Genomic DNA, 24733 nt, shown 5'->3' with positions numbered 1-24733 from the left:
TCACTCAAATCTGCTATTCTATGAACTTCCTCGATCTTCCAGGCTGGTAACGATCACCCGTTTCCCAAACTATTCCCCCTCTTCCTCTCTGTTTTCTAGTTAGTGCTGTGTATTTTATGCAAATGTCCTTTATTACTCTGTAAATAGAAACCCTTCCCGTTGAACACCCACCTGTTTGTTTAAGAGTTCTCTAGAGGAATGATCCTCATATACACTGGTGGAGAAATCTTACTCAGCCCCCCGCCCCCCCCGCTGCTGCTGCTTGTATGCTAATTCCTCCCAATCACAGAGGAGACTACCTATTTGGGTAACACTTGGTGCCGCACACAAGAAGCCCCCTCCCCCTGCAGCCATATATGCCTTCTGTGGTTAAGTTGAGGAGCTGTACTGAAATGCTTCTATGAACTACAAAGTGAAATACAGGATAAGAAAGGGAAGGCTGTCCCTGAATTACACGATAATGAATGGCTTCAAGATCTTGATTTTATGGTGAATATTACAGAACACCTGAATTGTCTCAACACAAAGATGCAAAGTTGAAACAAAGTTGTGACAGAGTTTTATGACAGCATCTATACCTTTGAAGAGAAGCTTCAGCTTTGGGGAAAGCAGCTTCAAGAACATAACTTGGCACACTTTCCCACCGTGAAATCTCTGACAAGTGATCATATTTCCACAGAAAAGTACAGGGGAAACATTTCTGAACTCAAAAATGAATTTCAAGAAAGATTTCCTGCTTTCAGAAACCTATGCAGAGGTTTTGGCATTTCCCATAATCTATATTTGATAGATATCCATAAGATTCCAGAGGAGCTACAGATGGAAATAATTGATCCGCAGTGTGATGGATAAGCTTTCTGAAGTTGGCATTAGCAATTTTTTCCAATTTTGAAATTACCCCAAACTTAATGCTTTGGATTCTAAAGTTCTTTCAATGTTTGGGACAACAAACGTCTGGGAACATTTCTTTTCTGTAATGATGTCAATAAATCAAAAGTATGTTCTCAGCTTACAGACACACACCTGAACAGCATACTCAAAATTGCTACAGCACAGATTTTAACTCCAGATTTTGATTCAATAGTTCAGAACAAAAGGTGTTAGTCATCAAAGGCTGTTAAAATAAAGGAAACGCTGTAAGGGTGTGAATGTTTGAAGCATGTTTATATTTTGAGTAAAAAAATAATATCATTAATTGGGTTTGCTTGTGCCCTTTATAAAGTTTATATCTCTGGTATCTGGCATTAAATTTTATGGTACACATGGCCTGGCATGACAAAGTGACATTTATATCAGATCCAACCCTCCTAACAAATGAGTTCAACACCCCTGCTCTAACGGAACGTACGAAAAAGGGTGGAGATGGGCATGCCATAGTATTGCATCAGCACTGAACTATTCCCTAACCGTACTGCTACCTTTAATGAATTACCTTTGAGTATTTGGGTGCTAAATCCTTTGGTTACTAAACTAATAAATAGGCCAGTCCTGTATTGCAGAATTTGAGGCAAGCAGCCTCGGTTAGATAATAGGCAATCCATTCCCAGCATGATCAACCATGATGCTTCTAATCCCACCCATCTAAGATGTAGTGTCAGAACTTGTGCAGTCATGGTAGCAGACTTGGTGCCAGACAGGAAACCCTGGCCTTCACACGGTGCTATGCAAGAGCTCATTAATACACATGAACACAGGACTGAACTCAGCCTTAGACTGAGTCAGAACTTGAACCAGGGTCTATCAAAGTCATTACTGTCTAGTCTGATGTTCAGCAACTAACTAGGGTCTCCAGGATTCCAAGATCTTTCACATCACCTTCCAACTGGAGATGTCGTGGTTTGAACTTGGGGCTTTCTGTATACAAAGCTGATGCTCCTCCCCTGATTCATGATCTATCCCCATCTAAGAACCTGTATTCCTTTCAGTGAATGCATGTGCAGCTTAACAGAGTTGACTAGACATCAATTCCATAAATTGCCTGATCTGTTAATCAAGAGAGAGATCCTCTCATCTCCACATACCTACTACTGGATACTACCCACTACCTTATCATCTCTGTCTCTTTTGCAGTCCAGATCTCTTGCTATAGCTTTCTGTTTTGTGCTCCTAGGCAGATGGGGATATTTGCAGCTGGTCTCGACTGCCAATTAACAAGCATTATTGACCAACCCATACCCAAGCCCAGATTTGCCAGACTTGGCAAATGCTCTAGAGGCATGATTCAACCTAACACATCTTCCATCTTTGCTCATGCTCTGCATGCAGCATGGTCAGAGCCCTGATTATATCAGAGCTACAGGGGGAACTTGGAATAGCAGGACAGCATAGACTTCAGCGATGCTAAATGTGCATGCACAGTTCCCCTTTTGTATTGAAAGATTTCATTACCAGTAGCATGTTGAAAGCCTAGCATGTGAGCCAACATTGTCATATTTATCCTTCCAATGCATAATGGAAAAGAGTCCAATTACCAATAACCATATTACTTTGCAGTCTTTTATGCGCTTTTAATAAAATGCCTCAGAATTGAGACATAAAAGCTATTGGCCATATCCTCTGGTACCATTTAATTATTGCAAGGGTATCAGCATCTTACTTTTATCTTCTTAATAATCTTGAAAGTTTCCTCCTTTTTTATGACAGGATAAAGTTCTTTCACACTTAGTAAAACCACCTTATAATTTTCCATGTTAAAATTTCTTCAGGTTATCCCACATAATGGTTCTTTTTCTTCTTTTTTTCCCGCCCTGCATGCCCAACAGTCCTTGAGGACCAAACTAGATGTGATGTTTGTCATGTGTTCTCCACAGGGAATGGCCTACAAGCAAGCTGCCAATCCTTGTGGAGAACTCCCTCAAATTGTGCTTTGGGTCCCAATTCTGGTAGGCACCATGGTGCAGGAGAGGAGGGCTGATGCCGACCCCCATTTTCCCAACTGGATATGATACTGGGGTGCATTATTTATCCCAACAGAGCTCCTGGGTCCATTCTCCATGCCTTCCCCCCACCAGCCAGGTAAGAGATAAGAGGGGTGGAGGCTGGGAGCAGAAGATCCTCCAATGGGGGACTGGTAACCAGGGCTGGCGCCAGGGTTTATGGAGTCTGAGGTGAGATACCTGCCTCATGTGCACGCATCCCCCTCACCTGAGCATCCCCCTCACCTGAGGCAGGCGCAGTGGCAAAAGGGTGGAGAGACGAGCGTGGACGTGGCCTGCTTCTCCACTCACCTCCCTGCTCACTGCCACTCCACCCGGGGGCCTGGTTCCAAGCTGAGGCAGGCACAACAGCGAAGGGTGGAGAGGCAAGTGGGGACATGGCCCACTTCTCCACTTGCCTCCCCACTCACTGCCGTGCTGCTGGGGCACCCGGCTCACCCAGGGCCAAGCCGAGGTGGGTGTAGGGGCAGAGAGGTGAGCAGGGACACGGCCTGCTCCCCCACTCACCTCCCCACTCGCTGCTGCACTGCCAGGGTGCCCGGCTCGCCCAGGGCCGAGCCGAGGCAAAGTGGGCGCAGTGGTGAAGGGGCAGAGAGGCAAACAGGGATGTGGCCCGCTTCCGGGTTGGGGGGTCATTGGGAGCCTGCTTGGCACCTCCTTTGGACTTCAGCGCTCGAGGCAGCTGCTGGCACGGCCTCCATGGATGCACCAGCCCTGCTGGTAACTCTACTCAGGAGGGCTCTGGTCACAGCTAACACACTTTGTAATTCCACCCATACAGAACTTAGGTGTTCTCTACTTTACCCAGGCTTATACCTCAAGAACAACTTCCTCTGTGTGTGTGTTACCAAAAGGTTTTTGTTGCCACCAAATGTTTTTGCCTTAAATCCCTTCTGCTTAACTAGTACTATAGGAAGGCTTTGTTACAAATGATACCTTGACAGAATGGTCATCATGTGAGGGTGGCTGTGAGGTAAAAACGTGATCTTTTTTTTCTTAAACAAAAGTAGAATTTATTTATAGGTATATAAGCTTATGATTGTTGCAGAGTTTTGGTGTCTTGGTTTCAGAGTAGTTCTTAAACTTGGTGGTTTCAAAATATAATTATATCTTTTTAAAGGAATTTTCACGAACTCAGTCACACAGGGTAATTTTCCACACAGGTATTCACTAACAGAATAAAATCTCTTCTCATCTGCGCAGACATAGATTCACTCGGGCTTTTCCATGTAGCTTGCCTGATCTAGATAGATCAATCTCTCACTCAGATATACACAGACTCTCTCTCAGACACATACACTAGTGGCCAAAATTGTGGAAACCTTTTGGGAAAAGTGTATTTTTGAGGTCTGATGGTTCATAACACCACTTTTTTTGGAGTAATATCATAAAATTATATATCAATGGAAAGATAATTTAATCAAGAATGTAATGCAATAACTTTTATGAAGGACATTTTTTTAGAACAGTAGTTATAAAGAAGAAAATTGAAACACACAGAAAAAATGAGTTATACAACAATTCTCACCATGTCAGTTAATACTTAGTTGGGTAACCTTTTGCTTTAATTACCGCCTTACAACGCCTTCCCATGGAGTGAACCAAGTTTTTTAGTTCTGCAGCTGTTATAATGTGAAACCACGATTGCGTTATTGCTTCTATTAATTGCGGTTTACTGCTGGGTTGCTTCTCACTAACCAGTTTCTTTAGTTGGCTCCATAGATTTTCGATGGGTTAGGGTTAGGGTTAGGGAATATGATTATCTTGAAACCACTTTTTGCACACAGCAGCAACATGACATGCAGCTGAATCTTGTTGAAATATAAATGCTTCATTATCTTGGAAAAGATCACACGTGGAAGGCTTCAGTTTGTGCTCAAGTATTTCATTTATGTATTTTTGGGCATTTATATTGCCATTTATCACGCAAATTCTGCCCACACCTTTTGATGTCATACAACCCCATATCATAACACTAACTGGGTGTTTCATGGTAGGTGTAATGCAATCAGGATGCAAATCTTCTCCGATTCTTCTTCTCACGTATTTTATGCCATCACTACCAAACAGGGAGATTTTGGTCTCATCACTCCAAATAACACTGTCCCATTGTTCCGCTGTCCAGTTAACATTGGTTTTAGCCTAGTTTAATCTTTTCAACCTTTGTTTGAGAGATAACAATGGTTTTTTTCATGGAATTCTAGCATTAAGACCAAATTCCTCCAGTCTGCACTGAACAGTCCTTGCACTCAACTTCACGTTGAATTGTGCCATTTTGTTCTGTATACACCCTGATGATTTTCTTCTGTCACCTAGGCTCAGTCTCTCAATTCTTCTATCATCCCTTGCTTGTGTGCACCTTTTCCTGCCCTCACCAGTCTGATTTTGTAATGACTGGGTTGCCTTATACCTCTTCAAAAATTTAGAAATGCCACCTTTGGTTAAGTTTCCACCAATTTTTCTTCTAATTTCTTCATAACTGAAGCCTTGTTCACTTAATAGTACTATTTTACATTGCTTTCTGGGTGACCAGTCAACTCTTTGTGCCATTTCTTTAATTTTATTACTTTTTATAAGCTCACTAAATGAAAGAACACAAAACAAAACAACCAACTTGATAGCAATCATATAACACACTGACAAATGACCTCCTCTCAGCTTCAATACATGACATTAATAGCTGAATCCTACTGTGACCTGATTGGCTCATTGCCAAAACAAGATGACACCTGATTGGCTCTCTAAAGACTCATGCTCATTGGCTACATTCAAATGAAGGAAAGCTACTTCATATCAACCTAAGCAAGTTGTGCTTCCTTTCCCTGGTTATTTGGCTATAACATTTAATAGAATACAGATAATTGAACAAACTTTGTTGCATTTCATTCTTGATTAAATTATCTTTCCATTGATATATAATTCAGGCTTCTGCACAGGTTCATTCTGCATAGGTTCTTTGCCCGGAATGAACCTCTCTCTAAGATACACAAAGGGTGACCAAAAAACTTTCCCTCAGCATTAACTAAAAACTGCATTTCACTCCTCCCCCATCCAATCAGATTGCACTCCATTCACCTACCCAGCCCCCTCCTTCTTTCCTCAGAGGTCTGAATTTAAACTCACAGCAACCATTTCAAAAACCCCACACTTGCAAGCACAAATAAAACACAAATTAAATACATCACATGCAATACGTTACAATGGCTAACTCAAATTCTGTACCTGCATGACAGTGACTTGGGCTACAGGGTCATGACTTGGTTGGACCTTGTTAAGTACATTTTTGTTTAATTACTGCCTTTACATCTATGCAGCCAAGAAACTCCATCTTCGCAATCACAGGAGAAGATGACTCATATCCTTTGAGATCAAGGTTGGGTCATTAAAGTGGCCTACTTTTCGAGCACTGGATCATTCTCACTGAGCCAAGACACAACATTAGGGCAAACCATGGGACTCATCACTTTTTGTTAATTAAAGTTTTAAAAACTAAGATTTTTTAAAATAGATACAGAGGGAGGGAAATAAGTTACAGGGTCACGGGAGAATGCAGACGCGTTAATTGATCTGGACAGCACAGCAGCAATTAACGGCCAGTGAGTTACATTGTCATAATAAAAGGCCCTTAGCCACCAGAGGAGGAGATCTCAATATAAAATGCAAAGTATTTTCCCTATCTTTAACAGTTTTAAATGGAAGTTGGGGGTGCCGCTATGAGGGGTGGCTGCACATAATTGGGCATTTGAGCTATCTTTTCTCTGCAACTGGACATGTTTGAGCTGTTTGGATGCAGATGAACACCCCGTTGAACATTTTGCCACCTGTGATCTCTGCACCTGAGGAAGATACAAGCTGAAAGAGCACGTCATGAGCCTTGCTGACAGAAATTAGGCCTGGAATCAGAAACAGGGCACAAAAAACCCATTCTCTTCCCTTCCCTTTTTTGTAGGTTCCAAATTGGAACTTTTCCTTTGAGAACCATCACAGTACAGGCCGCAAGTGGCTTCAACTCCATTTTGCAATATCCTTGTAGGATCAAGACTTAAATATGTGTGGTTTTGCAACCCCTGCCATTTAAATCACAGTCTGCTGCTATCTAAAGAGGAAAATATTGGATTTCTGCATTGATGGAAGGTCCTGGAAGTTCCAGCAGGGATTAAAATTGACTTGAATAAAGAGAAAGCAAAATCTGTTTGATGTAAAAAAAAATGGGGCTAAACTATCTGAGAATTGTGCTGATGACATGTTCAATGCATGTGTTACTCTGCATGTGTTTCAGAACTGGCAGAACAGAATATATGCAGCTGTTTACTTCAGTCCAGAATGTTTTGGCTTTCTTTATCTGTCTTGAAAGTATTCATTGTGGGGAGCATAACAAGGGCTCTCCTGTAAGGACAGAGACTTTTTAAAACTACAAGTCTATCACTTTCTTATTTGGGCTTTTCCCCCCTACCAGTGCCTAAATAATGTCTTGGAATAATCGTCACTATTGTTTCATCTGTGCCTGACCTCTTGGAGAAGGAACTTGCATGTTACCCTTAGCAAATGTGTCTTCCAGTATGAGACAGGGCAGTGGTAGGGAACTGTCTCGTCTTGAGAGCTGATTCTCCCACACCACTGTCTACCCCTCATGCTTCCCCCCACACAGCTGATCCTATTCACATGAGTTAGTGGACAGGAAAGGATTACTTGGGTAAAACTGATTGGTAATTGGAGGGTTTAACATCCTATTCCTATCCCACCCAGTAAGTGTCACAAATTTCCCCTAGTGTTATGGTTAGGAGGCCAATAAAAGGTTGGGAGTCTATTACCAGGAAAGGACAAAATTCTGGGGATCCATGGAGTGGGAAAGGCATGTGATTTGCTTTTTGCTGTTTTTATAGTATGTTTTCGTTGGATCTGGGCAGGGTAAAAGGGTTTACAGAGAATCTGGGTGGAGGGGGGATCAGGTGGGTAGTCATGTTGGTCTGTAGCAGAGGAGCAAGATTCGGGTCAAGTAGCACCTATAAGACCACTAGATTTCCAGGTATGAGTTTTGCCTATTACACACAGTTTCATCCGCAGAGAATAACTTTTGAATATAACATCTAAATATGTCTCCCTATCAGAATTTACTATGGGAAGCAACATCTAGTACCATTGATGTGCACCTGCTGTATCTTATCAAATCTTGGAATCCAAGCAGGGTTGGTACTTGAACAGGGACCACCAAGGAAGACTCTGCAGAGGAAGGCAATGGCAAACCATCTCTGCAACTTGATAGCACATAGATATATAAGACTTGTATGCAGTTCTGTTGTTTGGAGATCCTCCCTGTCAGTCATATATCTACTCAGTCACTCTTCCCTTTCCCTCTGGCTTTCTAAAACTTTTATCCAGAAAGACACCAGATGTGAACACTTCTGAACAGAGATGGGCACGATCAGCATTACGATAGAAAAATACCCACGATAATGGTGTTTGCACGATCGGGACCCAGCGGATTGGTGCCATCCACGGCGACCGATCCAGCGTCCGGGGGGGGGGGCTTGATCGGGGCCATCAGGATCTGATCGGGGATCCAGACAATCAGGTGCCAGTAATCTATTCCCGAGGCAACGGAGCCAGGGGAATGCCTGAGCTGTGTTTGCCCTCCTTCTGTCGCCCTGGAAACCTGAATGGAAGCCCAGCTTTCCTTGATTAGCAGGGCTTCCTTCCAACCATGGAGAAGCAACGCACTCACCAGTTGGTAGAAGACAGCCAGGGGAGGGAGGGGGAAGGGGGTGTTCTGTAGCCATGGGCACTCCAAACGTTTTTTGCTTTTTAAAAAAACGGGGCTTTGTAGGAGGAATGGCTGTTTTTCTGTCTGTCACTCTCTGTTTTTAACCTGTTTTTAAAACTCTGTATTTTGTGGGAAAACCTCATTCACGGCTCTGTGTGTGTGTTTAAAATATGCTTTTGGAAATCTGGCTGCTTGCTTTTAAAATCGGGTGGGGAGGAATGGAGGATTCTGTCCCTGCTTTTTTTAAAAAGCTGGCTGAACCATGTTGATGGGGTGTGTGTGTCTCTCTCTCTATTTGGAGAGGCAGGGATGGGTTAAAAACTCCCCCCCCCCTGCTCTAAGTGTGTGTGTGTGAACGTGGCTTGTCGCTGCCTCCCTGTGCCCACCGGGCCCGGCGGTCGCTGCCACCACCCACCTTCCCACATAACTTGGAACAGCGGGGCGCCCCTCCACTTTGGCCTCCCCAATCCCCGATCCACCGATTGGAAACGGGAGATGATCGGTGTGGATCGGTGATTTGGGGTCGTTGCCAGCACTGATCCCCGATCAGCTTGATGGGTAATTTTTTTTGGCTCGTGCCCACCTCTACTTCTGAATATTACCTATTGTTGTTAATGTTTAAATTTGGTTAGTGAAAATTATTAATGAAGGCATTTATGATTCAGAGGCATGCAGAAGTGGAGAATGAGGAGTGTTCTAGATTAAACTAGAAGCCTTTATCTGTGGACCCAGAAATATTCTATTGGCAGTTGCCTATTTCTTTGTATATGAATCAAGGCACAGGCAAAAAGGAGTCAACAGCTGAGATCTGTAACAAATCAAGGGCTCTGCTTAATAATTGACTGGTTCCACAGTGGGAAGAAGGGAGTCAAAGAGCCCTTTGGTTGTATCTGATTTGTGTAGGAAGCCGATCAAAAGGTGTAACGTTGTTGCTGGCCACTCGACCCCTGTGGCATTCAAAATATGATCCTATTAAAAATAGTTGCCTTCAGGGTAACAAACTGATTTCTTCTAGACTGACCTCTTTTTCTCATGTCCTAAGCTCGTCTTATTTTCTTCTTATATCATCGGGTGCTACATTTTAAGAGGACAGGGCTAGGGAATCAGTTAAGGAACAGAACTGTGAGCATCATCCGAGTGCTGAAAGTACACGTACCCAACAGATGTTCCAAAGAACTTTCATCTTACACGTGACTGACAGCAAGGCATTTGATGGAATTAGGAAAATACATTAGGAAAGAGAACTTCTTTCCTCTAAAGGGAAAATTGAACCATAATGGTAGGCAATCATCTGCTCGAATGGATGGATTTACATCATCTGTGAAAGGTCTAAAAATCATGCTGTGAAAAAACTCCCATCTTTCTCTCTCGTTTGAAGACAAGGGATTTACAAAAAGAACAAAATAGCTCTCTCTGTGTGTGTCTGTATATATGTGTGTATTATTTCAGGCACAAAAACACACGGCACTCTGTTAAGCATGTTCCTTGTACATTCAGCTTGAGCTGTAGATTGCATTTTCCCCAGATTGCATTTGAACGATACATAATTATATCAACTTGCTACATATCTTAGAACCTGCAATTGAAAAGCAGCCTTCAATTATCGTCTCTTTTAGCTGTGTAGAAGGCAGCTTTTATAAACACACACACACAATCATAAGATACAAAAAAAAAAAAGAATATCTTGTTGCCAACAGACGGGAGATAATAGCTTCATCTTCCTTGCCCTGCAAACCATTCCTAGTGAGAAAAATATCCAAAACAGCTTCCTCTACAAAACCTACATTCAATATTAACTGAGTGGACTCTCACAAAACTGGAACAGATAAACCCCAAAGTGTTCAGAAGGAAAAAGGGGGAACACGCACACACATTCTTCAAGATGAAATCTATGAGCTCAGAAATATAGCTTTTCGGAGAGATGGAAGCCATATCATAAAGCTATTGTTTCTCACAGTCTGTATTCTCTTTGTAATTGCCCAGCAAGATAACTGGCTAGATCAGGGATTCCCAACATGGTACCATCAGAGTCCACCAGTGTGTTTACTGGCACCCACTTGCTTTCCCACAAAGCAAAGAATCAATCCTGGCTCCCCCCACCACATAACTGGAGTAGGAGGAGCTTCAGAAGAGCCAGAGGGCATCACTTTTAACAACTGCATCATCCTGGGAATACACTTGGCTTGGAATCTTTCAACATTTTGTGATGCCTCCCAACATTTTGTGATTGGTCTCACCTGCTGTCCCATGACAATTTTTTGTGATGGCATCAACTTCCTGTTCTTAAAATTCCAAAAATGCCCACAAGTTCAACAGCGTTGTTATTACTAATTGTAGGCCGTAGATACTCACGGGCATCGCTTTGCAGGTTCAGAAGCTGGCTTATCTCGTTTCGAGCTTTCCCCTTCGTCCCCAGATGTACCATTCCCAGGGCCGACGCAGCCCCAAGCGGGGAATAGAGAATGTTCTCACTTTTCTGGGATAAATGAAGAACTCGGTAGAGATCCGCTGCAAACCGTGTAGTACCATCAGCTGTTGGGTTGGTGATGTGGCAGCTTATCAGGCAAATCCTGATGGTGGTCAGGAGAAGCTTCAGGAAAGACATTTTCCCCACTGTAGCAGTGCACTCAGTTGCTCTTTTTGCTGTTGAATGGTTGGAAATGAAATGGTCTAACACTAAATTTGCCAACTCCAGCATAGGAAATTCCTAGAGCGGTACCTATGAAGCAGGAAATTTGGGAAGGGATTTCACCTGGAATCTAGGGTATACTATAGGATTTGTCTTCTCAAATTGACCTTTTCCCCAGGGGAACTGATCTCTGTCATCTGGAAATCAGTTGTAATTCCAGGAGGAATCCAGGCATCACCTGAAAGTTGGTAACCCTATCTGACACTGAGATTTGGCGTTCTCTGCAGCACTTTTCCTTAATATGTCTCCAAAATAACTTTATAAAATATATTGTTGTTTTCATAGCACAGAAATGACTAGAGACATAAAGGCTCGGGGGGCAGGGGGGAATACTTTTAAATCACATAAATATGCCAAATAGTACGACTTTATATGTTGATTAAGTTACAGATGATGCCTTTTATGGTGTTAAAGTGGTAAACGTAGCTGAGATTTAATAGGAAAAGTATTGCATGTATTTCGACTCCCTCCCAAATTTCTGTGTAAAAAAGGCATGGGGGGGCTCCCCTCCCAACCCTGGGTGAAAATTTTACATCTCTAGATGTGATTTTAACAGTGCAATGCAAAGCATAGTTACACCATTCTAAGTCAATTGGCTTAGAAGGCTATAACTCTGCTCAGGATTGCACTGCTACACTTCTAGCTGTGTGCCTCAAATGGGAGACCCACTTGTTATCATTCTGGCTCCATGTCTCTAGATGTCATCACCACCCCACTGCTCTTCACATCACCTCCTTCATTTTCCCTTCCCCTTTCACAGTGACCCTCACAGGGCTTTTTTTCAGCTGGAACACGGGGGAACGGAGTTCTGGAACCTCTTGAAAATGGTCACATGGCTGGTGGCCCCGCCCCCTGATCTCCAGATAGAGGGGAGTTTAGATTGCCCTCCACGCCGCCGAGTGGCGCGGAGGGCAATCTCAACTCCCCTCTGTCTGGAGATCAGGGGGCGGGGCCACCAGCCATATGACCATTTTCTCTGAGGGCAACCCATGAGTTACACCACCTCTTTCCCCAGAAACAAAGCCCTGGACCCTCCTCTCCTGTTCTCTTCTTGGGTCAGGATATCCTTTCTAACACCCCATTTCATCCTGGGCCAGCCTTTTCACCAGCTATGACAGAAGAGGAAACGCACTGGGTTAAGGTATGTAAAGGCAATAATTTTAAGGTTTAACCCCAAACTCACACCTAGATCAGTAGCAAAATGGTGGTCTGAGGGTGAAACATGAGACAGGAAGCAGGGATGCTAGGTCCCTCCCTAAAGCAGGACTTCCTGGCTTTCTGCTCCTTTGCCTGTGTGGTAAGTTTGGCTCAGAGTGACTGGCCCAAGGCCACCCAGCAAACTGGGCATTTGAACCTGGGTCTTACAGATCCTGTTCCAACTGCTACACCACACTACCTCTGGTATTAAAACCCTGCAGGGGACAGGAGAAATAAACTCAAGGGGCAAGTATGGAGCATAAAATGAGGGCAGAGAATGTAAATCACAGAAGCATATGCCACCACTTGACTTTGTCTCCCCTCTCAAAGCTACATTTCAGAGGGTAAAAAGCCATCTGCGGTTACCCATATATTGCATATAATATCATTATCCATACATTATGCATAACGTTGAGTTAGGCTGTCAGAGTGCACCTTATCTTTAAGTATTGCCTCGAAGAAATAATATCATCTGTGGCTTTCCCCATCAAATGTCAAACTGGTGCTCATAACAACAGTCAATGACATTAGTTCAGCTCTACGTAGTTTGCAGGTCATCGGTTTTTGCAAAAGCAATTAGCTCTACTTTTTTTCCCTCTCCAGATGGTTAAGATTGCCAGAAGTACATTCTGTCAATTTCAAGACTTCTGATTTACTTAGAAGTAAAAAAAAATAATAATAGTTGACCTAATTATTTATTTGTATTTACTAAAGTATATGTCCCCTCTTCCTTCCAATAAGAATGCAAGGTCATTTACTTGGGAGTAAATCTCACTGAAATCTATGGGGCTTACGTCTGAGTAAACATGCGTAGGCAGAACTGCATAGAAGGGAGAATACCTGCAGGTGCACGAGAACATCTGGCCCTGCCTTTCATTAAGTGAGATCATTGCCCATCCAGCTTAGCATTTACTCTGACAGGCAGCGGATTCGGACATGGCTGAGTTTTGCAGTATCATAATCATTCACTTACTGCATTTTCATGTGTGGCCAAAATGAATCCGAGAGAGAGAGAAAATTACGACAATACAATATCCAATTATTTGTGGCTCCATTCTGGCATTAGCTCCCCAGGGTCTCAAGCTTAGAAAGGTCATCAGATGAGATTCATTTAAAAAATCCAAAGACCAGCTAGAGGCAGCTTTATAGTAAAACAATACATTAATATAATACAAACAACATATATATATGTTGTTTGTATTATTTTATTATATGTACTCTGTGTGTGTGTGTGTGTGTTTAAACTGTAAAGAGCCACAACTAACAGGATCAGAGACCTGGAGACCATCAACTAAGACACATTTCATCCATCCATCCATCCATCCATCCATCCATAACTCACTTTTCTCCCCCATTAGGGAACCAAAACAGCTTATACCATTCTCCTGTCCTCCATTTTATCCTCACAGCAACCACCCTGTGAGGTAGATTAGGCTGAGAATGTGTGATGGGTGGCCCAAGGTCACCCAACAAGCTTCCATGGCAGATTGGGGATTCGAACATGTGGTTCTCCCAGCTCCGAGTTCAACAATCTAACCACTATACCGCACTGGCTCTCAGAAAGGTTCTATTCCTGTTGAAATTGTGAGTTAACTATGTTTTCACAGTTGTGAACCCAAATTGAAAACTCCAAGTGATACATAATGTATCAAGTTTGATACATTACGTATCACATAATGTATCAAACTTCTATCAATTCCACTGATACATAATATAGTTCAAAGGTGGAATCAGCTGCCTAGGAAGGTGGTGAGCTCCCCTTGGCCATTTTCACATGTCTTACCCACTGCCGGAATATCGTGCAAAACACCTGGAATACAGCATCTTCTCGCGCGAAATTGTGCCAGGAAGATGCTGTCATCTGGGAGTTTTGCGCAAAATCGTGTCTTCCTGGCATGATTTCATGCAAGAAGACACTGTCTTCCGGGTGTTTTGTGCGGTGTTCCGGCGGCAGGTAAGACGTGTGAAAACAGCCCTTTGCTGGCAGTTTTCAAGAAAAGGCTAGATGAATATTGGTCAGAGATGCTTTAGGCTCATCCTGCATTGGGCAGGGGGTTGGACTAGAAGGTCTGTATGGCCCCTTCCAACTCTGTGATTCTGTATAATCTCTGAGATTCACTCTAATCATTATATCACATTGGGTCTTACACTGGTTCATCTCAAAAAGGCTACAGTCAGATGCTTGAAGCAGGATATCTGTGGCTCAGGCACCAGCTCCTTCCATCACCCAGGGCTGCTAAATGTACAGCTTTCTCCAGTGCTTTACTGCTTGGGATAGATCCCCTGGCTTCTATACAATCTGAAAGGCACAGAAGCTCTCTCAATATCTAAACCTCGCCAATCAATATGCAAAACACTATGTGTGGGTGGGTGGCGATATGATCATATACTAATACCACTTTATAAATGCTAATATTGATAAAGAGCTCTAGAGTATTCAAAGCATGTCCCACAACACAGAACTGTATACGTCCTGTTGTTCTCATTTTGCATTTCAGAAAGCTGAGGCATAGAGAGCCATTGAGTTCATGGGAAAGGGACTTAAAGATACAGCAGCACATAGCAGAGGGTGCTTGGAAACAGACAAAGTGTTGTTGGGCTCTTGATAGACACGAATGCATTGTAATTAAGTCTGGTTTTTAGTCATTATGCTATATAACAGGGGTAGCCAAACTGCGGCTCGGGAGCCACATGTGGCTCTTCTAGACATATTGTGTGGCTCTCAGAGGTCTCTGAGTATTGCCGTGGCCATACATTTTATTTTAGTTTATTTCCCTCTCTCCTGCCCTTTCCTCCTGCCCTTTCCTTCTTTCTTTCCATGTCTTTCACAGTTTCAATAAAAATGTTGGGGTTGCCAGGTCTGTCTCAAAAAATACCTGGGGACTTTGGGGATGAAGCCTAGCAAAGACGTGACATCACTTTTGTGATATCACTTCCAAGTCAAAGGTCAGGTGATGGCTCTTCCCAAGCTCCACCACTTCCGATGATGTCACTTCCAGCATACTGCACCAAAACCCTACCCCTTCCTGTGATGTCACTTTCAGGAAACTCCCCCCAAAGCCACCTCTTCATCTGAAGTCATTTCAATGCATCATGTCTTGCGGCTCTCAGACATCTGATGTTTATTCTATGTGGCTCTTACATTAAGCAAGTTTGGCCACCCCTGCTATATAAACTCTGTGGTGAACCAATAAAGTATTGTGGCTAGCATGTTAGATGGGAATTCTGAAGACCCAGGTTCAAATCCTCACTCTGCCATGATGCTTCCTGGGTCTCAGTAGGCCACAACCTCTGAAATTAATCTACCTCACGGAGTTGTTGTGGAACTTAAGCAAAGTGAAGTACTGTTGAAATTTGCCCCGAGCTCCTTGCAAAGGATGGTGGGATAAAAATTAAATAGCAAAATACAAGTAGCAATGAAAAAGAAAGAAAGGGTACATGCTAGCTTTCAACTCTTTGTCTTAGCCTGTGGAACTAAATTAGTTTCCCCTTCAGAAGAATTGCCTGCCTTCACTTCCTGGTATTTTTGTTTTTTGCACAAAGGAGGCTGTGATGCCTTGGGCAGAGCAAACAAATGTCTTACAATGCCGGCTAGAACATCTTCATCACTTATTTAGGATGGAGACTCACATGAATTCCTTAGGACTGAGATCGCTTTCTGTGGTAAATTTAGTGCAAAGAGCAGATTAGGAATGCAGAGGCTGAAAGGACAATGCAGAGGTAAAACATTCTTTTGAAAGTCAGCTTGTTTGCGCAAATAGCTGTCACGAATGCATTTGCTTCTCCCACATGCTTTTCAATGGTTTATTAATGCATATAAAAAGGACATACCTGGGAAAAACATCATTGTCATCGTTCGGAGCGAGCTTATACAGCTTAGGCAGTCCTGTAACTCTAAGGACGAGGAGAAGGCGAAGGGTGTTTATTCAGCAGCATTTATCAGGAAAAGCAGCTTGATTAATGGGACAGGCACATAACAGGTGGTCACCAAAATTGTGAGCAGCTGCTTTTTTTCTCACAGATGTGGCAGGATTATATATAAACCAAGCGGCCTTGACTTTTGAGAAGCGTTAATAGCATAACATTTAAGAGTTCTGAAAGGACCATGTACCTCAAATGAGAAACCAAACAATCCGTTCCAATTTGCTGTTGCTTAACTAGGGAGCCATTGACTGAATCAGTTATTTTTTTAATGAATTATTCCCAAAATGAATGCTGGGCAATAAATGGGCCATCTTTGCCACTTCGCAACTGCTGTAATCAGGTCTTGTTTTCTGGGAAAAGAGGTGGTGGAACTCAGTGGTGGAACTCAAGACCGCACAATGATGTCACTTTGGGTCAGCTGGAACAAGGGGGGGAGTTTTTTAAAGTTTAAATTGCCCTTGGCGAAAATGGTCACATGGCCGGTGGCCTTTGATCTCCAGACAGAGGGGAGTTTAGATTGCCCTCCATGCCGGAGTGGAGGGCAATCTAAACTCCCCTCTGTCTGGAAATCAGGGGGCGGGGCCACTGGCCATGTGACCATTTTTAAGAGGTGCCGGAACTCCGTTCCACCGCATTCCCGCTGAAAAAAAGCCCTGGCTGTAATGTTATAGGCTCACAGCCTTCAGTAGATAGCCACAACAGTGGATTGTATTTCCAGGGTACTGCCAGTTTGTGTGGGGCTTTGAGAATCCATCCCAGGTTACTTTTGTAACACCAAGGAGTCCCATGACAGAGTCTTAGGGGTTCCTTAATAGTCTGAGTTCCTTGAGTATAGGAAGTTTGAAAACCACAGGCCTATATAAAACCCAGAATGCTCTAGTCTAGACAAACTTTTGGAAGCTGTTGAGCCCCAATGAGTGATCATATGACTCAATTACACTCAGTTTCAATAATTAGACTGAATTATATGAAACTTTAATGTTCTCAGAACAGTTACGTGTTTTTATCATCAGAGGAACTACACAAATGTCTTTACTAAACAGATCAGGTAAGGAAGGTAACTTTAAAACTGGCTTCTGACTCCTGTGGCCCAAGTTTTCTCACAAGTCACAAATGCACAAGAGTTAGGATTTATGGGGCATTCAGCCCTCCAGTGTCAATGTTCTTAATACAGATCCTGTAGCAGGTCAAATATGTCCAGTTTATTGAACTTTTAACTGTATTAATAAAATAAAAAATTCTGCATTAAAAATATATATATCCAGTCAGAAACACACAGTAATTTGCATTAACAGCAACATCAAATGGAAGGAAAGAAATGAAACTGTGACTCTGATTGTAAGACACAAATCATTTTTCCCATTGTCCAGAGTTCAGGTTTATGGTTCTCATGGTCATCTGCTTGAATTCTTGTCGTCTAGGTTGCCCCATCAATTCAGAGCAAAATCGCTCTCTGAAAAAAAGGAAAAATAAAATATTGAATTCATTGGAATCCAAAGCTCTGGCCATATAGTAGTTTTACATTCTCATGAACAAGATTATTCACTGTTGCATTTATGAGACGGGTAGCCCGTTTGCTTGTTGCAACAACACCAGCAGCGTAATCCCAAACAGAGTTACATGTTTCCACATCCACTGGCTCCAGTGGCCCATTGCACCGTAAGAGACTTGGCATAGCATGAAAACGAAAGAATGGTAAGTACAACTCATAGTGGGACAGAGCCTTTCCATCACTGACTGTCTTCTGCAGTCCCCTGCACTGCCAAAACAGCTGATTCTGGAGGTCAAGGGGACACACAGGAACAATATGGACTGCAAGATGGAAGGCAACATCTTGAACATAGAATTCGGGACAATTGTAAATCTCTCTTCATGCAAGCAGAAGTGCCTTCTGTCCACAGAAAGGCAACTTCAGATATCCCCAACCCATAGAATGTGACCTGCTTAACTCCCAATGAAACCAATGAGAGCTGGGATTAATTTGTCCCATATATTCCAATAAGAATAAAGTTAGCTAGACTGTGGTTTACTGTAATCCTGCATGTGTTTTGGTTGCCTATGTAATTTATGCCAGCAGTGGCCAATTTGTGGAGAACTATAACCACTTTGAGCCTCCCTGTATGAAGGGAAATATTTTAATCATTTTCTTAATAAATAAAGCAAATAAAGTGGTGAAAGCATATCGCTTTCCAGCAAAAGACTCTAGATTCAACTGCTGTTTTTTTCTAGTTAAGACTCAATACCCAGAAGTTTTCTGTTTTCAGATTATTGCTGTGCCAAACTCTTCTCATAACTCTGTCTGGCTCAGTCTGTCCGCCTTTCTCACTGAGACTCAAGGAGGATTATACAGTGTGAGATTAGCACAGTCAGTTTCAAGGACATTTCCATAAACAAAGCCATAGGGTAAATAAACACAATTTACAAAGACATAGTGTTAGTAAGAATCCATAGAGAGTTGAAGAAATGTTGAAACAGAGCATAAGCAAGTCTAGGGCTGACTTTAGACCACATGAAGCACAAGCAGATCATAGGAGCACGTATTTAAGATACCGGGTAGTAGGTAAGGCAACATACTGGTGAAGTCTACAGTCCTTAACTCATTAGCAAAGCATCTGAGAGCCCCTCCCTACAATACAAAAGACTTTTTGAATAATTCAGTTTTGCATTGTTTGCAGAAAGCTAGAAGAGTGGGGGCTCTTCTGAGCTCTTCTGGCAGGCCATTCCACAGGATAGGGGCCACCACAGAGAAAGCCCATGTACAGGCTGCTGTTATTTTTTACCCTCTGAAGTAGCAAGTGTAGATGTTATTAACCTACCTGGACCCATGGTCTTCATCATTATAATAGCTTCGAGTCCAATCTAACATTCATAGCAAGAAGTACATATACTGAGCTAGGAACTTGCAGAAGTCAGGAACGGGAAAGGGAGGAGGCGTTCTTTATACTAAGGTAACAGTCAATCAGTTGCCATGTTTGGCAAAAGCCCCACTTGGCCAGACCCACTTTCTAAAAACACTTGGTGGGCACCAGGAAAGGTGTAGGTGACACAATGGCACCCATGGGCACCATATTGGGGACCCCTGGCAAAGATGAACAAATTGAAACTAAATTCTGAAAAGACAAAGGTAATGCTGATTGAGAGGAAAGAAATCTTGAAGGACTTTGCGGTTCCCACTTTTCATGCGGCTTGGCTGACCATCACTGATGCAGTCAAGAGCTTGGAAGTTATACTGCATCTAACATTACTGGGGCAGAAACAAGTTGATGCAGCTTCAAAAACACTTTCTTCCCACATGGTTTAGCCAGGAAGATGGCCCCCTACCGTGACATGGCCAATCTGGAAACCTGGATCCATGTCACAGTAACATCAAGACTAGACTACCATAGTGCATTCGACATGGGTCAACTTGGAGACTCCAGTTCCTGCAGAATGCTGTGCCTAACTTGTTATGGGGAGACAGGGGGTGCATGCACATTAATGCCATTCTGCTGTCACTCCACTGGCTGCCCATCAATTACTGGGTTCAATACAAGGTATTATGGCAATCACATACAAAGCCCTTCATGGCCTTGGACCTCCATTTCTGCAGGGCTGCCTCTCCTCCTATGCTCCTCCATGACGGTTTTGCTCATCTGAACAGAGACTTCTGCAGAAGCCACCCTACCACAAGATCAACAACTGCCCATATGCATGCATTCTCTATTGTGGCTCCCATGTTATGCAATGGCCTGCCTGATGAAGTCAGGAAGGCTCCCACTCTCTTGGTATTCCACAAGCAATGCAAAACTGAATTGTTCTGGAGGACATTTTTACAAAGGCAATAGGACTTAATTATAATGGAATGGTTCAGGAAGATGCTTTAATAAAGGGAAAGGGACTGTGGACTATACTACTGTGTATATTATCTACCATCTGTTGCAGTACGTATTAAACTTCTAGGCAATTTCAGCAGAAATACATTTTGTTCAAACTTTGTTTTCAGTTTTGTTCTAGATTTTTACTTGGTTTTAACTTCCTCAGTTCCAATCCTATGACATTGCTTATTGGATGTCCCATCCTATTGACTTACATTGTATAATCCACCTTGACGGTGCAATCCTATGAAGAGTTATCCAGTCTAAGCCCATTGCAATAAATCAGTCTAAGTTTAAATTGGAGTAACTCTGTTTAGGATTGCACTGTGAGTCTCAGTGAGAAAGGGAGACTATAAATAACATACATAAAGAAATGAGCACATGGTAGTGAACTCAGCAGGGGATGACCCTTAGATACTGAAATCAAGGTAATAGACGATTTCTAATTACTTGCCACTTCAAGAATTGCATTGCCTATATCTAATTAACATCTGCAGAAGGGGTATGTACAGAGTTAGGGTTACAGGATTACTATTGATTCTCATTTCTTTTTATCCTTGCCAAGTCTGCTGTGTTTACATATGCTGTGCGTGCTTTCTATTTTCTTATTAAATTTCAAATGTTCAATGTGTCTGATCTCTGTGACCCACGTTAAAGCCCCAGCTCAGTCCACAGATTTCAAGGACAGAAGGGGGAGGGAGCAGTACTCCCCTAAAGGACAAAACTATGTCCCTTCCATAGCAAGCATAAAGGGAGAAGAATTAAAAATGCAGAGGGGAGCCTTCAGTGGCAAAGCAGCAAAGGGGTGCCTGAGCTCAACCCCTCGGATGGAATGTACCCAAATCATTGGCTTAATGGTGGAGGCAATACTGAGAGAGAGAGAATTAGGAGTGGGGAAAATGAAGCCCTGCTGGGCAAGTGATTTGGGACTGCTACATAGCTTTCTCATTCCCACGCGGGCAGAAACAAGTGCCTACAAATCCTCCTCCTCCACAGCAAGCATTTTTATCCCCAGACTTCAATTGTGAGAGAAATGAGCCCAGGATTCTGTTTTCCACAGCAGGGATGAGTGCTGCAATATTGGAAGAAATGTACCTCTTCATATGTGCAGAAGGCATGCCCCTTACCACTGTACAAGTGCTGTTTCAAAGCTTCCCACAGACTTAGAATTCAGTAGCTAGTTGCCAAGCTTACAGCTCAATTTTAAGAAGAGATACTCCAGTCTAAGCCCATTGAAGTCAATGAGCTTAGACTGGAGTAACTCTGTATGGAATTGCTCCGATAGTTGAATTTTCATTGCAAGGACTGAGCCTAAAGCCTGCTGTTTCTAGCACACACAAAAAAAGGCCATTCCTGGCCTCCTCTCTTCCCATCCTTCCTCCTTCCAGCTGCCCATTCACAAGAAAAAATGAAGGTGCCCTTTTTAAAAATGTCAGTACAACGGAAGAAGACACCTCTTAATTTTTAATGTTTAAAATATGTTTGATTTTTCCCACGAAAAAGATAGTAAATTGTAAAGAAAAGGATGAATAACTAAATAGTAATAAATTATTAATACACAAATCAAGGAAGAAGAGAACATCAATTATAGACTATGCTGTACAACTACTTAAAGACAGGAGTCAAATTAAATATCAGACTAGATCTATAATGTGGAAATCTAATGTCAAAAGTCCTAGGGACTATGTTTCCTGGAGTTCCTAATCCTTCAGATGTCAAGACAACATTCAAGGGACTTGAGGAATGGTAAGAAAGGCAAGCAGATGTCAAGAAGGGCTTTTCCTTCTGGTATCCTGTCCCTTTCTTGGATGCGCATCTTAATGTGGTGAAGGGGGTTGATTATATCAGTGAAGCTGACAGCAATACCATCAGTAGTGCAGGCTTGGTCAAAGCTCCTGGAAGAGTCACTCATGGCAGAATAGTCAAAGTTGAGATACCAGTCTAGGATGCATCCACCTCCTTCAGGAATCAACGGTCACATCAGCAGCAGAGAACTGACTGTTTCAGTGGTGATGGAAGCAGAGGAATACTTGAAGGCCAGCGACTGGGCAGCAGCAGTAGTGGAAGGTGATACTGGTAGAGGATCTTTCACAGATAATGGCAGTTTCACTTCAGCTAACCCTGGTTAGTATTGCTCGGAAGAAGGCAATGGTAAACCATTTCTGCCAATCTAAATCCTATGATGGGACATTCCAAAATGAAAGAAGATATAGTGCTGGAAGACAAGACCTCCCAGGTTGGATGGCACTGGGAAAGAGCAGGGACAGGTATGAATAGCACTGTTTTTAATGCTGGGACCAGAATGAAGCTGGAAAGACGTCCAATTGTGGATGTGAATAGATGCAAAAGGAACATCCAAAAATGTGCAAATAACCAAAGCAAAGAAACAGAAGAGAACAATTTTTAGAAGATTTAGAGATCTGTTCAATGAGATCCGGGAAATCAAAGGGAAGTTCAAGCCTCCGTTTGGGATGCTGAAAGGTCAAAACAGAAATACAGTATCTGATCATGACCAAAAAAGGGAAACAATATGCTGAAGAACTATACAGAAGAGATGGAAGGATGACAGATGCCTCTGAAGAAGTAACTTTTGATGAAGAACCAGAAATCTTAGAAAATAAAGTAAAAGCTAACAGTTTGGTGTAGTGGTTAAGAGTGTGGGACTCTGGGTTTGATTCCCCACTCCTCCACTTGAAGCCAGTTGGGTGAACTTGGGTCAGTCATAGCTTCTAGGAGCTCTCTCAGCTTCACCCACTTCACAGGGCGTTTTGTTGTGGGGATAAAAATAACATACTTTGTAAACCACTCTAAGTGGGCATTAAGTTGTCCTGAAGGATGGTCTATAAATCTATCATCATCATCATCACCATCATTATTATTATTATTATAAGCAACTGAGAGAAACAAAGCACCTGATGTAGATGGGATACCAATAGAGCTATTTCAAACTGCAGAAACTGAGTTCAGCAAAATCTTAACAAGAATCTGTCAACAAATATGGAAAACAAAACAATGGCCCGAAGACTGGAAATGCTGAAGTCTACATTCCCAATTCCAAAAAAGGGGTATGCCAAAGAATGCAGCAAATATCGGACCATCGTATTAATTTCTCATGCAAGCAAAGTGATGTTACTGCAAAGACTCCTATCATATATGGAACAAGAAATGCTAGATGTTCAAGCTGGATTCAGAAAATGAAGAGGCATTAGAGATCACATTGCAAATTTATGATAGCTAATGGAACATACTAGGGAATTTCCAAAGAAAAGCAGCCTCCGTTTTACAGATTACAGGATAGCTTTTGACTATGGATCAAGAAAAGCTATGGATAGTGTTAAAAGAAATGGGGGTGCCACAACATCCACCCTGAGCCTGCTTGTGAGGGAAGGGCAGAATAAAAATCGAAAACAAACACACAAATAAATAAATAAATAAAAATAGCATCTGATTGTTTTGATGTGCAACCTGTACTCTGGATAAGAGGCTACTGTTAGGAGGATGGGCAAGAGAATGGTTTCCAACTTGCAAAGGTATCCAACAAGGATGCATTTTATCTCCCTACCTGTTCAACCCCTATGCAGAGCATATCATAAGGAAACTGGATTAGATTTAGAAGACAGTGGAGTGAAAATTGGTGGAAGGAACATTAAAAATTTGAGATATGCAGATGACACCACATTACTGGCAGAAAATAGTGAAAACAGGTTTAGAGCTGACAATGAGGAAATGGAAATTGTTCAAGGTTTTCTATTCTTTGGCTCCATCATCAACCAAAAGGGATACTGAAATCAAGAAATCAAAAGAAGATTGAGACTTGGAAGAGCAGCCATGAGGGAACTAGAAAAGATCCTTAAAGATAAGGGTGTCTCTCTAGGGACCAAGATCAAGATAATCCACACTATGGTATTCCCCATTACTAAATATAGACGTGAAAGTTGGACAGTGAAGAAAGATGATAGGAAGAAAATTGATTCATTTGAAATGTGGTGCTGGAGGAGAGTTTTGCAGATACCATGGATGGCCAAAAAGACAAATAAGTGGGTTCTAGATCATATCAAGCCTGAATTCTCCCTAGAAATTAAAATGACAAAACTAAGGCTATCATACTTTGGTCACATCATGAGAAGACAAGATTCACTGGAAAAGTCAATAATGCTAGGAAAAGTAGAAGGCAAATGGAAAAAGAGGAAGACCCCAAATGAGATGCATTGACTCAATAAAAGAAGCCACATCCTCCAGTTCGCAAGATCTAGGCAAGCCTGTTAATTGTAGGACATTTTTGAGATCTTTCATTCACTGGGTCACCATAGGTCAGAGGCAACTTGATGGCAAATAACACAACACACATCCTGCCTGTAGATGTTGCTGTATG

The 24733-nt window shown here is 42.4% G+C and overlaps 2 protein-coding genes across 2 annotated transcripts in view; both read right to left on the bottom strand.

Annotated features, from left to right (window-relative positions):
• SERPINI2 (serpin family I member 2) overlaps window positions 1–16451 on the bottom strand; it is a 52338-nt gene extending 35887 nt beyond the window's left edge. Inside the window, exons 1-2 of the mRNA XM_054984075.1 lie at window positions 16415–16451; window positions 11050–11340 (exon numbers count right to left, since the gene is read on the bottom strand). Coding sequence (XP_054840050.1) covers window positions 11050–11340; window positions 16415–16436 — 313 coding nt within the window. The 5' untranslated portion in view covers window positions 16437–16451. The remainder of the gene's footprint in view (window positions 1–11049; window positions 11341–16414) is intronic.
• Window positions 16452–17565: 1114 nt separating this feature from the next.
• WDR49 (WD repeat domain 49) overlaps window positions 17566–24733 on the bottom strand; it is a 176056-nt gene continuing 168888 nt past the window's right edge. The window contains exon 20 of the mRNA XM_054983530.1: window positions 17566–17960. The gene's annotated coding sequence lies outside the window, so the exon portion shown is untranslated. The remainder of the gene's footprint in view (window positions 17961–24733) is intronic.

The sequence above is a fragment of the Eublepharis macularius genome, chromosome 6, assembly GCF_028583425.1.
Source record: "Eublepharis macularius isolate TG4126 chromosome 6, MPM_Emac_v1.0, whole genome shotgun sequence".
In the NCBI taxonomy this organism is placed as follows: domain Eukaryota; kingdom Metazoa; phylum Chordata; class Lepidosauria; order Squamata; family Eublepharidae; genus Eublepharis; species Eublepharis macularius.
The sequence above is the reverse complement of the archived record's forward strand: the minus strand, read 5'-3'. Positions and strand labels throughout refer to the sequence as shown.